At 38.1% G+C, this 14531-nt stretch overlaps 3 protein-coding genes across 4 annotated transcripts; 2 read left to right on the top strand and 1 right to left on the bottom strand.

Moving 5' to 3' along the window:
- Window positions 1-1077: 1077 nt before the first annotated feature.
- On the top strand, window positions 1078-7157 carry LOC114733669 (cellulose synthase A catalytic subunit 3 [UDP-forming]-like). Its single transcript, XM_028921167.1, is given in 14 exon segments — window positions 1078-1171; window positions 2327-2544; window positions 2655-2769; window positions 2888-3065; window positions 3303-3569; window positions 3695-4040; window positions 4133-4270; window positions 4402-4527; window positions 4618-4830; window positions 4981-5245; window positions 5380-5582; window positions 5816-6166; window positions 6574-6619; window positions 6622-7157. Coding segments are annotated over 13 exon segments (2892 nt in total). The 5' UTR covers window positions 1078-1171; window positions 2327-2436.
- Window positions 7158-9921: 2764 nt separating this feature from the next.
- On the top strand, window positions 9922-11799 carry LOC114733663 (uncharacterized). 2 transcript variants are annotated; one of them, XM_028921159.1, is made up of 3 exons: window positions 9922-10005; window positions 10478-10705; window positions 11441-11799. In XM_028921159.1, exons 1-3 carry the CDS (start codon window positions 9952-9954, stop codon window positions 11570-11572), a joined length of 414 nt encoding a protein of 137 aa, XP_028776992.1. In that variant the 5' UTR covers window positions 9922-9951; the 3' UTR covers window positions 11573-11799. The 2 variants fall into 2 exon arrangements, with proteins under 2 accessions (XP_028776992.1, XP_028776991.1); XM_028921158.1 differs by having other exon boundaries at window positions 11429-11799.
- A 244-nt stretch (window positions 11800-12043) lies between these two features.
- On the bottom strand, window positions 12044-14485 carry LOC114733662 (cell division cycle protein 123 homolog). The gene is made up of 2 exons (XM_028921156.1): window positions 14452-14485; window positions 12044-13321 (listed from the first exon to the last, which is right to left on the bottom strand). Exon 2 carries the CDS (start codon window positions 13236-13238, stop codon window positions 12231-12233), a length of 1008 nt encoding a protein of 335 aa, XP_028776989.1. The 5' UTR covers window positions 13239-13321; window positions 14452-14485; the 3' UTR covers window positions 12044-12230.
- Between the last annotated feature and the right edge of the window lie 46 nt (window positions 14486-14531).

The raw sequence follows: 14531 nt of genomic DNA, 5'->3' as shown, positions 1-14531 counted from the left end.
GATTTTGATCAGTTTGTTTGGAATTCGAGTGGTCGATCTGTTTTGCTGATCATTGGCGGTGGTAGATCGCCGTTGTTGAGGTAAATGTCGATTGATATTGGTCTGTTTGGTTGCTGCGGAAATTGAGAAAATGAAAACCGGATTTAAATTTTGACGTATCGAACGTCGTTTTATTAGTAGATTTTCGTTCAATGTTTATTGATCTCGTGAAAACATCGAGGCAAAGAAACGATTGTTGTTTTTTTCATTGCCGTAGCTCAGGACTCTGCATTTTTTCCTCTTTCCAATACAACGGACATTTCGCAGTTTAAAATCTAGCTCTATCAAATCTTCTGAGCAGTTTCGCTGGAATTTGAGAAATCTAAAGCATTTCAATCTGTTGACTTTGAATAATGCTTGGCGGAAGCTGGAGATCTGATTTACTGTCTTATCCTCTGGTGTCTCGTGCAGATCCGAGTGTTCGTTTCCACAGAGAAAAACGAGCTGCTAGTGAGGATTGTCCATATTAAGTGATGTGTGATTCTTGTTGAGTTTGAGCTACTGTTTGATCCTTTATTGGCTTCTAGCGAATATAAGTAAGCGGTATGGAGTCAGAAGGAGAAGCAGGGGTGAGTTTCATCACTATTTCAATTTGAAAAATACAAGGTTCTTTTGCTTTTAAGTTTTTATCATCATCTTTTTTATATAAACCTTAAAGTCACTCATAGGAGTTTTCTTTTCTTCGGAAAGATCTAATTATGTGATACTGAACTGCATAAAGGTATATCGTTATTGAAGAACCTTACAGTACATGCATCAATTTTGCAGCTGTGCTTCCTCCTTCCAATTTTCAATTTTTCATCGGTTTCCCTTAAACGTTCAAGTTATTCTTGTGCTTCTACGGTTTCTATTAATTACGAACACGAAAATGTGATCACATCGGCAATGCATTGTTTTCTAACCTTCTTTTTTGGTTATATCTTTTCTAATACTCAGGGAAGCCTATGACAGTGTTGGGTGGCCAAGTCTGCCAGATCTGTGGGTGATAATGTTGGGAAGACTGTGGATGGGGAGCCATTCATTGCATGCGATGTTTGTGCTTTTCCTGTATGCAGGCCATGCTATGAATATGAAAGGAAGGATGGGAATCAGTCTTGTCCTCAATGTAAAACCCGATACAAAAGGCACAAAGGTAAACCAAATGATAAAAATGTCTATCTTTCATATATTGAATGCTGTCATGCTTATGATGCAAATTACAATAGCTTATTAAGCTTCTAATGAAAAAAAATGATATGAAATTTAACTGGTAGGGGATTGATCTCTTTCCTCTAAACCAAACGAAAACGATGTAAGGCGCTCATTTTAGATCGGAATAATTGGGAAATGTAGGCAGAAGGGGAAAGAGGGGAAGGGAGAATAAGAGAGATCAAGGGGGAGACTGTGATGGCAAAATATGTTAGTATCAATTCAATAAGCAATAGTCTCCCAAATGTAAAAATTTTGAATAATATATACGACATAATAAATTAAATTATTCAAGATCTTCTGCGCCTAACATATGTGTCTTTAATTTTTCATTACTATCGTTTTGCCTAAACAAAGGCCTGTGCGTATGATATCTTAACTCTATCTTGTGTGCTACTTGTATTTTTAGTGAGGGGTATCTCCTTTTCCTTTCAAACCGAATCTTCTATGTGGATTGATCCGGATTTTTTCCCATAAAAAGGAAATCTTCAATGCTTATCTATTCCATACGCTTGATTTAAGGCAGGGAGGATGTGCAAACCACTTAAGTAATTGGGTTTGTGCCTGTTGCTCTGACCAAGGACATTTGGAATGTTGCTTTCCGTCTAATAAAAAAAGGACGAACGGGGTCTGGAAGGGACGAGGTGCTTAAAACTTGATAGGTACCGAAATGGAATGGAAAGAGTGGGATTAAAAAATGATTTTGAAAATTAAAAATATTTCATGTCTCTGCTTTATAAAAGTTATAAAAGAAGAATAGGAACTGTTGATGACAGTAAACATAGTCAAAGACTAAAGAAAAGGAAAGGAAGTCCCATTCCTGCATTCTTACCAGTGATTAACTTATTCCAAGGAATTTCTGTGCACATAGTGCATCCCAGTGAACCAAACCATAAATAATCAGATTAATATAGGCTTTAAGAACTTTTTCCGTCTCAATTTATTTCTCACCATTATTTGTTAGACATAATTCACTCATGCATACGTCATGTATTTAGATGAAGTGACTCCTCTGTTTCCTTTGGTCATGTACTGCATATATAAAAAAGAACTTCTATTTTGTGACTCTACTTACTGCTGCCTGTTGAACTGGTTTCAGGAAGTCCTGCAGTTGTTGGAGATAGAGAGGAAGATGTTGCTGCTGCTGATGGTGCTAGTGACTATGAGTCAGAAAGCCAAAGCCAAAGCCAAAAGAAGATTTCAGAGCGCATGTTGAGCTGGCACATGAAATATGGGCACTCAGAGGAGGTCGGTGCTCCAAAGTATGATAAAGAGGTTCCTCACAACCACATTCCTTTGCTAACCAGTGGACAAGAGGTAATTCAATCAGCTAGGCAAATGATATTTTTCTCTTCCAAACTCGTCTGCCCAAAAAAGTTGCACATTCTCCTTGAGCATCTTTAAATGGGATTCAAATTCAATTTCAGGTCTCAGGAGAATTGTCAGCTGCCTCACCTGAGAGGCTCTCGATGGCATCTCCTGGAATTGGTGGTGGCAAACGGGTCCATAATCTGACATATTCATCAGATATTAATCAATCACGTGCGTGTCTTTCTTTCTTTCTGTACCCTCCATCCTTGTACATATTTCATTTGTTGTCTATGCCTTGTTATGTTTCTTCGTGTGGTTATCTTATAGAGATTTTATACTCCTCATGCAGCAAATATTCGGGGCATGGATGCAGGAATGGGTAATGTGGCATGGAAAGAAAGAGTTGATGGCTGGAAGATGAAGCAGGAAAAGAATGCTGCTCCAATGAGCACTGGCCAGGCTGCTTCTGAAAGAGGAGCGGGAGATATTGATGCCAGTACTGATGTGCTTATGGATGATTCCTTGCTGTGAGTGCCCTTTTTAATAAACCATAACCAAATTGCAGCCCTGCTTCTGTTCTCAGCCTCTTATGCTTTTTTGTTTGTTGGTCGTTGTTAGAAACTAATTGTCTTGACCATCATGTATTCTATATATCAGATTAACTGCTTTTTGTTGCTTTGCCATTAAGTAAAGTCATTCAAACAAACTCAGGTCTTCAAATCTCCGTGCATGAAAAGTATTTGATCTATCTTTTTGTGTTGTAGGAATGATGAAGCTCGACAACCGCTTTCAAGGAAGGTTTCTATCCCATCATCTAGGATTAATCCATACCGTATGGTCATTGTTCTGCGGCTGGTTATCCTCTGCATTTTCTTGCATTACCGTATAACGAATCCTGTGCCCAATGCATATGCATTGTGGTTGATATCAGTCATATGTGAGATCTGGTTTGCCATATCTTGGATTTTGGATCAGTTCCCCAAGTGGCTCCCTGTGAACCGTGAAACATATCTTGACAGGCTCTCACTCAGGTAGGGCCGTTTCCAGGCTATCATGTTTTTCTGTTGCCTTATCCAAGCAATTCATCATTAAATTGTTCCATATGTCTTGCTATTTCATTCTGATGTTTTTTTCTTACACAAAATCTGAATTGCAGGTATGAACCGGAAGGAGAACCATCACAACTAGCAGCTGTTGACATTTTTGTCAGTACTGTTGACCCATTAAAGGAGCCCCCACTTGTGACTGCCAATACCGTGCTATCTATTCTTGCAGTCGATTACCCAGTTGATAAGGTCTCCTGCTATGTGTCTGACGATGGTGCTGCTATGTTGACATTTGAAGCTCTGGCTGAGACGTCAGAGTTTGCAAGGAAATGGGTTCCTTTTTGCAAGAAGTACAGCATCGAACCCCGGGCTCCAGAGTGGTACTTTGCCCTGAAGGTTGACTACTTGAAGGATAAGGTCCATCCGTCATTTGTCAAAGAACGTAGAGCCATGAAGGTAAGAGTTTTGACTTTTACGCACCTGTGATTAGCTTGTGCTAAGGTTCCTCAAGGATATCTATTTAGCTTATGTGTTCCCTTGCTTCACAGAGAGAATATGAAGAATTCAAAGTTCGTATTAATGGATTTGTTGCAAAGGCACAGAAGGTTCCTGAAGAAGGATGGGTAATGCAAGATGGCACTCCATGGCCTGGAAACAACACTAGAGACCATCCAGGAATGATCCAGGTAGTTTCTTTATTTTGGTTTGGATGATTTCTCAAAGTTAAGATGACTTGCTTATCTGTTGCTTATCTGTCAAAAAAGAAGTACATGTATTTCATTCATTTGACCACTGAGATTGCGTACTTTATTTTCAGGTGTTTTTGGGCCAAAGCGGAGGACTTGACACAGAGGGTAATGAGTTACCTCGCTTAGTCTATGTTTCTCGTGAAAAGCGTCCAGGTTTTCAACATCACAAGAAGGCCGGTGCCATGAATGCGCTGGTGAGTCATGATTACCGTAGAATGCGATGACAGTTGTTTTCTCCAATTATATTCTTTTCTAACCCATGGCAATTAATATAACTGTTGCAGGTTCGTGTATCAGCCGTTCTTACTAATGGTCCTTTCTTATTGAATCTTGATTGTGATCACTACATAAACAACAGCAAGGCCCTGAGGGAAGCGATGTGTTTCATGATGGATCCCAACCTTGGGAAAAATGTTTGCTATGTCCAGTTCCCTCAAAGGTTTGATGGTATTGATAGGAATGATCGATATGCCAATCGTAACACCGTTTTCTTTGATGTAAGTATCTCACAATTCATATTCAACCATTTTTCCTAATGTCAAGTGCCTTGTTCCTTGGTTGGAATGTATTATACTTTTCATGTACTGGAAGTGATTTAACTTCTTTGTTATACTGAGTTTTCTTTTTCATTTCTTCGTGAATGACAGATAAACTTGAGAGGTTTGGATGGCATTCAAGGACCTGTGTATGTCGGTACTGGATGTGTCTTCAATAGAACGGCCTTGTATGGATATGAACCTCCCGTCAAACCCAAGCATAAGAAACCCGGGTTGCTGTCTTCACTCTGTGGTGGAAGTCGAAAGAAGAAGTCTAAATCTAGCAAGAAAGGCTCAGACAAGAAAAAATCTGGCAAAAACGTTGACCCAACTGTGCCCATCTTCAACCTGGAAGATATAGAAGAAGGAGTCGAAGGTATGCCTGTTAATGCATTTTTCTCCTGGTCACTATGTACCTCTCAAACTCTTGATGCATATTTTGCATTGATTTCTTTCAGTTGACTTCGTTTTCTCAAATGACAACTCTTGTATATGCAATTTTATGTGCAGGGGCTGGATTTGATGATGAGAAGACACTACTTATGTCACAAATGAGCCTTGAGAAAAGGTTTGGTCAATCTGCTGTTTTTGTTGCGTCTACGCTTATGGAGAATGGTGGTGTTCCTCAGTCTGCAACCCCAGAAACTCTGCTTAAGGAGGCTATCCATGTTATCAGCTGTGGTTATGAGGACAAGTCAGAATGGGGAACTGAGGTATGGTGCTTTCTTATGTTAAATTCTCATTTTCTTTCGTATTCCCACTCACATTCCAAAAGAACTGAGTTGGTAGTTGAATCAATGGGTCTTTATCCAAAATGAGCTAAGGAAGGGATGGAGGTTGTGAAGAAGCCTAGCCTCAGGCTGATGGTTTATTTAAAACATATGATGCAGTTATATATTTATATTAATTTTCTCAAGATCACCAATATTTGTCTTGTTTTATACAGATAGGATGGATCTATGGTTCAGTCACAGAAGATATTCTCACTGGATTTAAGATGCATGCTCGTGGCTGGCGATCTATTTACTGCATCCCCAAGCTTCCAGCATTTAAAGGTTCAGCTCCTATCAATCTTTCAGATCGTCTGAACCAAGTGCTTCGATGGGCTCTGGGTTCTGTGGAAATTCTTCTCAGTAGACACTGTCCCATCTGGTATGGTTACAGTGGAAGGCTCAAATGGCTTGAGAGGTTCGCTTATGTCAACACCACAATCTATCCAATCACTTCCATTCCCCTCCTCATGTACTGTACCTTGCCAGCCGTCTGTCTTCTCACAAATAAATTCATTATCCCACAGGTTTGTTTTTTCTCCATGATTTTTATTCAACATGTGTCTTGACGAGATATTCCTCCACTCATAAATATATGAACCCCTTAACTAATTTAAATAAATTAATAAATTTTTAATGCTAACAAATATGACATAATTTCTCTAAAATACCTTCATAGGACGCTAGATTTTATATATGTGTGTGTATAAAATGACATAATTTCTCTAAAATACCTTGATAGAACAACTAGATTTTATATATATATATATATCATTTTATAAGCAAATTAGTTTGGATAAAAGTGATATGATTTAAAGTCTTACATTCAACACCAACAAAGCAAAAACACACCTTAACTACCTCCTACGTTTCGTGGGAGAAGTATGAAGCAGTGGGCTTGAGTACTGATAACTGATTTTTGCTTTGCTTGCAGATTAGCAACATTGCAAGTATATGGTTTATCTCCCTCTTTCTTTCCATTTTGCAACGGGTATCCTGGAGATGAGGTGGAGTGGTGTTGGAATCGACGAGTGGTGGAGAAATGAGCAGTTTTGGGTCATCGGTGGTGTCTCCGCCCATCTATTCGCCGTGTTCCAAGGTTTACTCAAAGTTCTCGCCGGAATTGACACAAACTTCACCGTCACCTCCAAGGCATCAGATGAAGAAGGCGACTTTGCTGAACTCTACATGTTCAAATGGACCACCCTCCTCATCCCACCCACCACCCTCATCATCATCAACCTCGTCGGAGTCGTCGCCGGCATCTCCTACGCCATTAACAGTGGCTACCAGTCGTGGGGCCCACTCTTTGGCAAGCTTTTCTTCGCGTTCTGGGTCATCATCCATCTCTACCCTTTCCTCAAAGGTCTCATGGGAAGGCAGAACCGCACGCCAACCATTGTTGTGGTCTGGTCCATCCTGCTTGCCTCCATCTTCTCTTTGTTATGGGTCCGGATCGACCCGTTCACGACCCGAGTCACCGGTCCTGATTCAGAGCAATGTGGAATCAACTGCTAGACAAACTGGCAGATGGAAACGAGCTCGCCTTTTGTTGCCACGCTCCTTGGCTCAATCAAGAACAAACAAACAAGCCTTGGGGGTATTTGGATGGCTTAATTCTTTTTTGTTTCTTTTTGTTGTAACTTGTATTTGTTCATGTAATATGCTTTTCACGTGCAGGTTATAGTTGCTAAGAGCAGAAATTTAAATTAAAATTACGTTGTGTGAGGGTTCTATTCTTTTGTAATACCTTGAAATAACTTATTGTTTTTTCGGGGGGAACTATTAATTTGTGATAAAAAGGATCACACTTCTTTGTCTACAATCTGCATATTATCTGGTTCCTTACTCTGTTTCTTCTTCTTCTTCATTAGCCATAGAAAGCAAGAAACTGTATTTGCCTATTACGACCCTTCCATGGGAATTGCTAGGATTCACCTCGTTCACACCACGACCACTTACAAAATTATTTGGTTGGTGAATGATCAATTGAGGATAATAATCAAAATGATTGTAGATTTCGCAACATGTTCATTAGAGCCACTAATTTGATGAGTTGGTTTGAGAATTTATTTAACATCTTTAAAAATAGGATAAGATGAATTTGACCCATTTAACCACAAGTTACACTTTAAGAATTCGAGAATGCGTATAGCCATATGCCCATCTTCACCTCCATGGGATGCCACTACTTATGGAATTATATCTTTATCAATCTTATCTTCATCTTTTCACAAGCTCACATACATGCACGCATATGTACATATATAAAATACTAAACAAGTTACAGCTAAAATATATGTAAACTGGCCAACTGAATTATTTTGTAGTCCGTTGTGGGATTAGGATTGGCAACGCATGTATACAAAGCATCACTATGATATCTTCTCCCCCAACATGAAGATGCATCAATTTATTTATTTATTTATTTGTTTATTTATTTTTGTTTTCATGCAAATCTTCATACTCTCCTTTTTAAAATTTTTCTGGTGGCCAAGTCAAACATAAATTCTGGAAGCAGGATATCTCATGCCCACGCCGCTGCCCATGCTTTTCATTCACAGCCTTGTATTCGCAAGAGCCAACCCAAAAAAAAAAAAAAAAGCAAAATCTGAAAGCTCAAAGGATAAAGTTCAATACAAATTTAAGCCCTGAAATAATTACTATAAATGTAATAATGTTAATTACTTTCCAGAGGGTTAAAGGAAATAATAAAGAGATGACAACCAATTGAAGTTCAGGTGAGTAGTATAGGAGCTCTCATCATGATAATGAAAGAGATGAATGAATGAATAGTGCGTAGAAGTGGTTAAAGATACCATCATGATGATAAAAGAATGGTGAAGCATCATTTATTTCAATGTTTTCACCTCGTTTCATTGAGTTTCCTTTTCTTTCAAACTCTGAATTTCTACGCTCATTCTGAATTACATTTTAATACGTGCATTTGAGGAAATTATGATTCTAAAAAAAGAGACTGAACTCATACTTACTTGATCAAAAATCTGGTTCTTCATAGAAATTAGGATAAATATGCAGTTTAACTTCTGATTTTTTTTTTGGTCGTATAACTTTATTAATGATTTTTTGGTACAATTTTACCCTCTCCTAAATAGACTATTACGAATTATCTAAAATGGAAAAAAGAATTATAAGTGTGCCAAAATAATTGGTCTTATCTTTTCAATTCCATTATATTATTCATTGTTCCATTCCACGGAGTTTTTTTTTTTTAAGGTTTCCCAGGGTATCCTCACAATCAGTAGCCATGGGACTAATCCCCCTCCTATTGCTGACACACAAAGTGATAGGGGACTGGCCACCAGATGTTTTTTATTCACAAGAGTTAGACATCGAACCTCCAACTACTTACTTAAAAAACAAGATGTTGAATTATTACGCCTACCCGTTTTTCATTCCATGGATATCTACTTTGCGTGGTCCACAACTTGCTACGTCTTCCTTTCCCCTTTATTGGGCCAATGCAAAGATCTTCTGTCCACGCTAATTTCAATTTCTTTTCCCTAAATATAGATATCCTCATATTAAAAATAATTATGTTCTTTTTTTTTTTACCAGCAAAAATAACTATGTTCAAGATACTATCTAACTAAAACTCAAATTCTAGTTTATGAGAGATTGCGTGACTCGTTTGCAATTTAAAAGAGTAAGAACACGCAAGTTGAGATTATAACTCGAACTCATAGACAAGCTTTTATATCATTAGATATCAATGGTCAGGGTGGATTTCATCATCAAGTGATCCGAACAGTTGGATGAAATGGACGGTCCATAATCTCTGATGATCAGCCTTCCACCAGCCTTCATGATGAGCTGCAGATCCGAACTTGGATCCAGATATGAACAGAGTTCCAGAAAGATGATGTTGTCAGGCCATCACGTGAATTCACACGTGGCGACTCCCACTCTCCTGCATGCTCCTCCATGCTATTTTACGTGTCCATCACATGCTTCCCCTTCAAACATCAACTTATTCACAAACCTGCCATAACTGTCCCACGTCACCATGACACGTGGCGAATCCGAGATCCTCAGTGCACAGTAATTTCACGACGCGTGGTACCACCCAATTAAATGCCCCATGTTCTCCTCTCCTGTCTCTCTCTCCCTCCTTTATAAAACGACCATGAGAATGAAGAAAAACGAAAAGGAGAATCATATCATTCTCTCTCTCTCTTCCCTTCTTCCAATCCAAGAAGGCGACTCCCACAAAGCTTATTTCTTTATTCTCTTCGGCTGAGAGGGATCGGAATATTTTTGTTCTTTGATATTCTCGGGAAAGTGACAGAAAATGGCTTCCACTGAAGAACCAATCCTCACTAGGATCGACCGTTTGGATAACATGGTCAGTTCACCATCTTCGTTACAGTTCTAGTTATAAGAACTTGTTTACAGTCGAAAATAGTATATGTTTATTATTAAACTTTTATTATTAAATCATCATTTTCTTCTATTTTCAGACCACATTTTTCTTATCATTATTAGATATACTTATACTTGACTAGAATTTTTCAGATAATAAAATTGGAAACTGTTTCCTTTATTCATAACTAGTTTAGGTGAAATGATGATAAGTGACCTTTAAAAAAAATAATTTTGAGGAATATTTTCCTTTAAGAAAATAGTTGAAGCATTTGAGTGCAATTTTTCTTTTTGTTTGGCGAAAATTTGAGTGGAAATTAAACGAAACTATGCGGGTGATTCTTAATTGGGCCATAGTATAGACTTTTGGGCCTAGTTTTATAGTTGGGCTGATATTTTAAACTCATTGGTTTTTTAATTGGGCCGAGATTGATCTTGTCGGGTAAATGTTGTAGTTGAAGCAATTGGAAGAAATTAGAGGGTACAACAGATCTCCTAAGAGCTCTTTTGAATCAACTCCATCAAGCGGCACACTGACGAGTGAAGGCCACGCGTCGTCCGTTGATTTCTCCCCTAAGAGCCTGGAGAAGCACTGCCGTCCGATCGACCACGTCATTATGGAGACTGGAGTGAAAGGAACGTTGATCGAGAGGCTTGATCATCTGGAGGATCGCATGCTGAAGGTAGGGAGAAAATTGTTATTCAAAGTCTAAATTTAAGAAATTCTATTTGATTTTTTTCTTTCCTGGAGTTTTTGTTGCTATATAAATTCAAGAAAACATCATATAATATGAAAAATGCTTTCATATCCTTTATTGAATCATTATTCTCATCTTTTGTTGGGGAATTTTTTATAATTTAATTACAACTTAAACTCTCCCAGACCTTTCTTCCTAAATTTTTGAAATACATGCAACACCATTAAAACTTAACAGAGAACTAGAATTGCTCCAGTTCATCCCTATGTAATGTAATGTCCATAAAATTCAAAAGTACTAGAATTACAGGAGTAATAGCCCAAAAAAACAAAGAAATGATTTGAACAGCAATTTTAGAGTGTGATTGAGCAGTGGCAAAGAATCTTGATTCTAATCAATTACTGCATACCATATTGATTATTCAATTCACTTAATAAATTAAAAATGGATTCCTTCAATGCCATCCAGATTTCTATTTTGTTCTTTTGAAGGAGTTAATAATGCTAATGGGTCGCGGCGGTGGCGGCAACAATAATGTTAATGTGGAAGCCAGCTAAAATGAAAAGTGCTCTGTTATTATTATCGTCATCACAATTATTATTATTATTAATTATTATTATACAAAACAGTATCTAACTTTAGTGAAGCTGAATAGAGATGAGGGTATAACAATAATGATCTAATAGGTCTGATGTTATAATATGAAAGCTATGTTTGCAGATAGAGGCAGATTGGGAGAAAAGGAGGAGGAAAGAAGACATGAGGAGAATAACAGAGAAGAAGCAGCAGGAGGAGAGCCCCAAGAAGAACAAGGGACTGAAAATGTTTGTCAAACATTGTGTCAAATTTTAGCCTTATCAAGCCACTTTTGATCCTTTGTTCTTCTTTGCTGTACAAAAGTTTCAGCTTTTCCTTTTCTTATATGTGCAAGTTGTGACTTTGGTTTTCACAAGTCATGATGAACAATTCTGTTTACATTCTCTTATCAATAGAATCCGCGTAAGCAATGCTTTCATTAATCTTTTCACTTTAGATGAGCTGTCGCACATTAAAGTTTGAACCTGTACATGAACAAGAATTCACTCTAAATATGCTATAAAATTCATATGCATCACACCATGCCAAACAAACACAAGGATAGACAGAAGTACAAAAACTTGAAACTTGACAGGATACTGTTATAGAAGCTGATGTCAGTCCGTGTCAAAGGGAAACATATCCTTACGATCATCAGATAATTGTTAACAAACTAATCAGTTAATTAGCCCATAAGTTTAGGTGACAGGGATGATTTTGTTTCAAGGGGGGCAAAAAACCAGAAGATGACGACCAAATTAGCATACCCAAACAAGCTTGGACTAATTTCATAAATTTCAGAACTTAGATGAAATAAGTATCTTTAAAACGACCAAAATAGTAGTCAAACCAAAGAAATCGCTTCCTTCTTATAGTTCCATTTGCCAACTCAAATCTAAAAATCAAGCGACAAGTTGAAATATCCATCTACCTCTCAGGCACCAGCTTCTGGGGACCTAGATTGTTTATGACACTCTTCATCTGCATCCCTCATAAATCTATCCCAGCCACTTCCAGGGCTAGTATCCAAGTAATCATATGGAACTGCCGTCTTAAGCCCTGGCCTGACAGCACAACGATCTTCAATAATTCTGAACTCCACACCATCTCCGTCTTCAAGAATCTGATCTAGTTCCTCCCATGCAAACAGCAATGGCAGTGTAAAAGCACCCCATGGATTGAAATCCACTATTTTAACCCTCTCACCCTTTGTAATGTAAACATCAAATGTGTAGTCTTCTGATTCAAATACAGCTCTTACTTTGTCGTTGAAGAAATCCTGTATGAGTAAAAGGAGATCGTTCTTCTTTTCAAGCAAGGAAGGATAAAAAGTAGTCACCTCACGCTGCGAAATTCCAATTAGTTTCTTCCCTCGCACGAAACATCGAAACTCCATCTCTGGCCGAAGGGATGGGTACCACTTGCGAAGGGCAAGGAAGAAGTTTTGGGGTCTAGACGAAGATTTATCATCACTAGAATCATAAGCATGACACAAGTCATGGACCAATGAGTCAGATGACCGGAGCAATAGCGCGATCTCACTGAAGGTGGAGCACCCGAGGGTACCTGTGGTACTTATCCAAGCAGAGTCTTTTGGTGCGCTCCAATTCAGCTTGGGGAAGACTGCACCTCCAAGGGATTCAATCGATTCCTTAACTTTCAATTCAAGTTCTGGAAATGAAGGTGGTGGTGGAGGTTCTTCAGCTTCATCACCAGATCCTTCTGAAACTTGATAATCTTCTTCCTCATCAGGATTATGAATTCGATTGGGAAAGGGGTCTTCGTTTGAGACAGAAACTGGCAACAGGAAGGGCCCAGAGTCGTTGAGAAGATAATCAACAAAAGATTCTGGAAGTTGGTGAATTATGGTTTTGATGGATACTGATTTAAACTTTGGGTACCATTCCTGAATTTGACACCGATTCACCTCTTCCACTTTCATGTTCTCTAGATAATGGCGATTCTCTCAGATAAACGCAGCTATTCTTCTGTTTCTCCAAGTATCTGGCATGCAACTGTCGGAACCTAATCAATCATTGCAAAGAAAGGTACATTACAGCCAGCAGAACCTCAAGCTCAAACGGGATCGATGGTGTCATGACTTTCCAAATAATTTCATCTCTTATTCAAACATTTTTTTTGATAAAATACATTTTTATCCAAGGAGATGATAGCCAAAGGAGAATAAGACACTGTGAGAAGAATCTAGGAAATATAGCATAGAAAAATAGGCAACAAAAATGATAAAAAGTGTAATAATGCAGCCCAATCGCTCGGAAAATCTAAGACAGCAAACCTTCTAAATCAAATCATCACCAACACCCCACATGGAGCACATGAATACTATCCTTTTAGACAATGCCTCCAAGACAATGAAAAAACATTAAATTTCAAACATCACAGAGTCTCTTTTATTCCTTCCAAGCCATGTAAAAATATATTAGTAGAGTGAGCGCCAATGTTTGGGGAGAAGTCCAACGTCTTCGGTTAAGCTTGACCCCTTAGATCAAGAAAAAATCAACATGGATAGCAAGAGAAAAGAAAATTTATAATAAAAATTGACTTGAAAATTAATTCAAACGGGATTAGTCACCAACAAAATTTTGCTTATACTGGAAAAAGAGAAAAATTTTGGAATAAAGAACTCCTAGGAAGGTTGAAAGTGTTAGCAGAAATACAGCCATGCAAAGTGCTGCAATTATGTTAATTAGCACGGAACCACACGTGTCAGCACTATCAAACATAAGCAAACAGCTGTTTGAAAAATTAGCATTTCAGCGCTTCTCCTCATCACTAAGCCGATTCACCTTTTTTCATTCTTTTAAGTACAGTCTTTAGCTAATGAACTTTTAATATTACATATACAGTGAAAGTCATTGTTATCTCCTTCAGTAGCCGAATCAAAAAAGCTACAAATTCATAGAGTGAACTGCGAAAAACTACGGCTTTCAAGCATTTCATTGAACATCGGCCCCTCAGGCCCAATGCACTACTTTTCCCACGGATTCTCCATTATAAAATATGGTCTTTATACCAGAAGGGAAATTATAATTTTTAATCGTATGGGTAACCAGAAAACATGGTTCAAATCTGTTATATGCTGATGGAAGTTCACCTAAAAATATTTTAAACGGTAAACAAAATTTTAAACTCACCACAGTGATACCGAAGGCTCTAGGTCTTCATAATGGATCCTCGCAGGTTTTTGATTTAATGAGCGAGAGCCACAGACGAG

Source organism: Neltuma alba, unplaced genomic scaffold, assembly GCF_004799145.2.
Source record: "Neltuma alba isolate B1F8T4 unplaced genomic scaffold, ASM479914v2 tig00013025_pilon, whole genome shotgun sequence".
NCBI classification, from domain to species: domain Eukaryota; kingdom Viridiplantae; phylum Streptophyta; class Magnoliopsida; order Fabales; family Fabaceae; genus Neltuma; species Neltuma alba.
The sequence above is the reverse complement of the archived record's forward strand: the minus strand, read 5'-3'. Positions and strand labels throughout refer to the sequence as shown.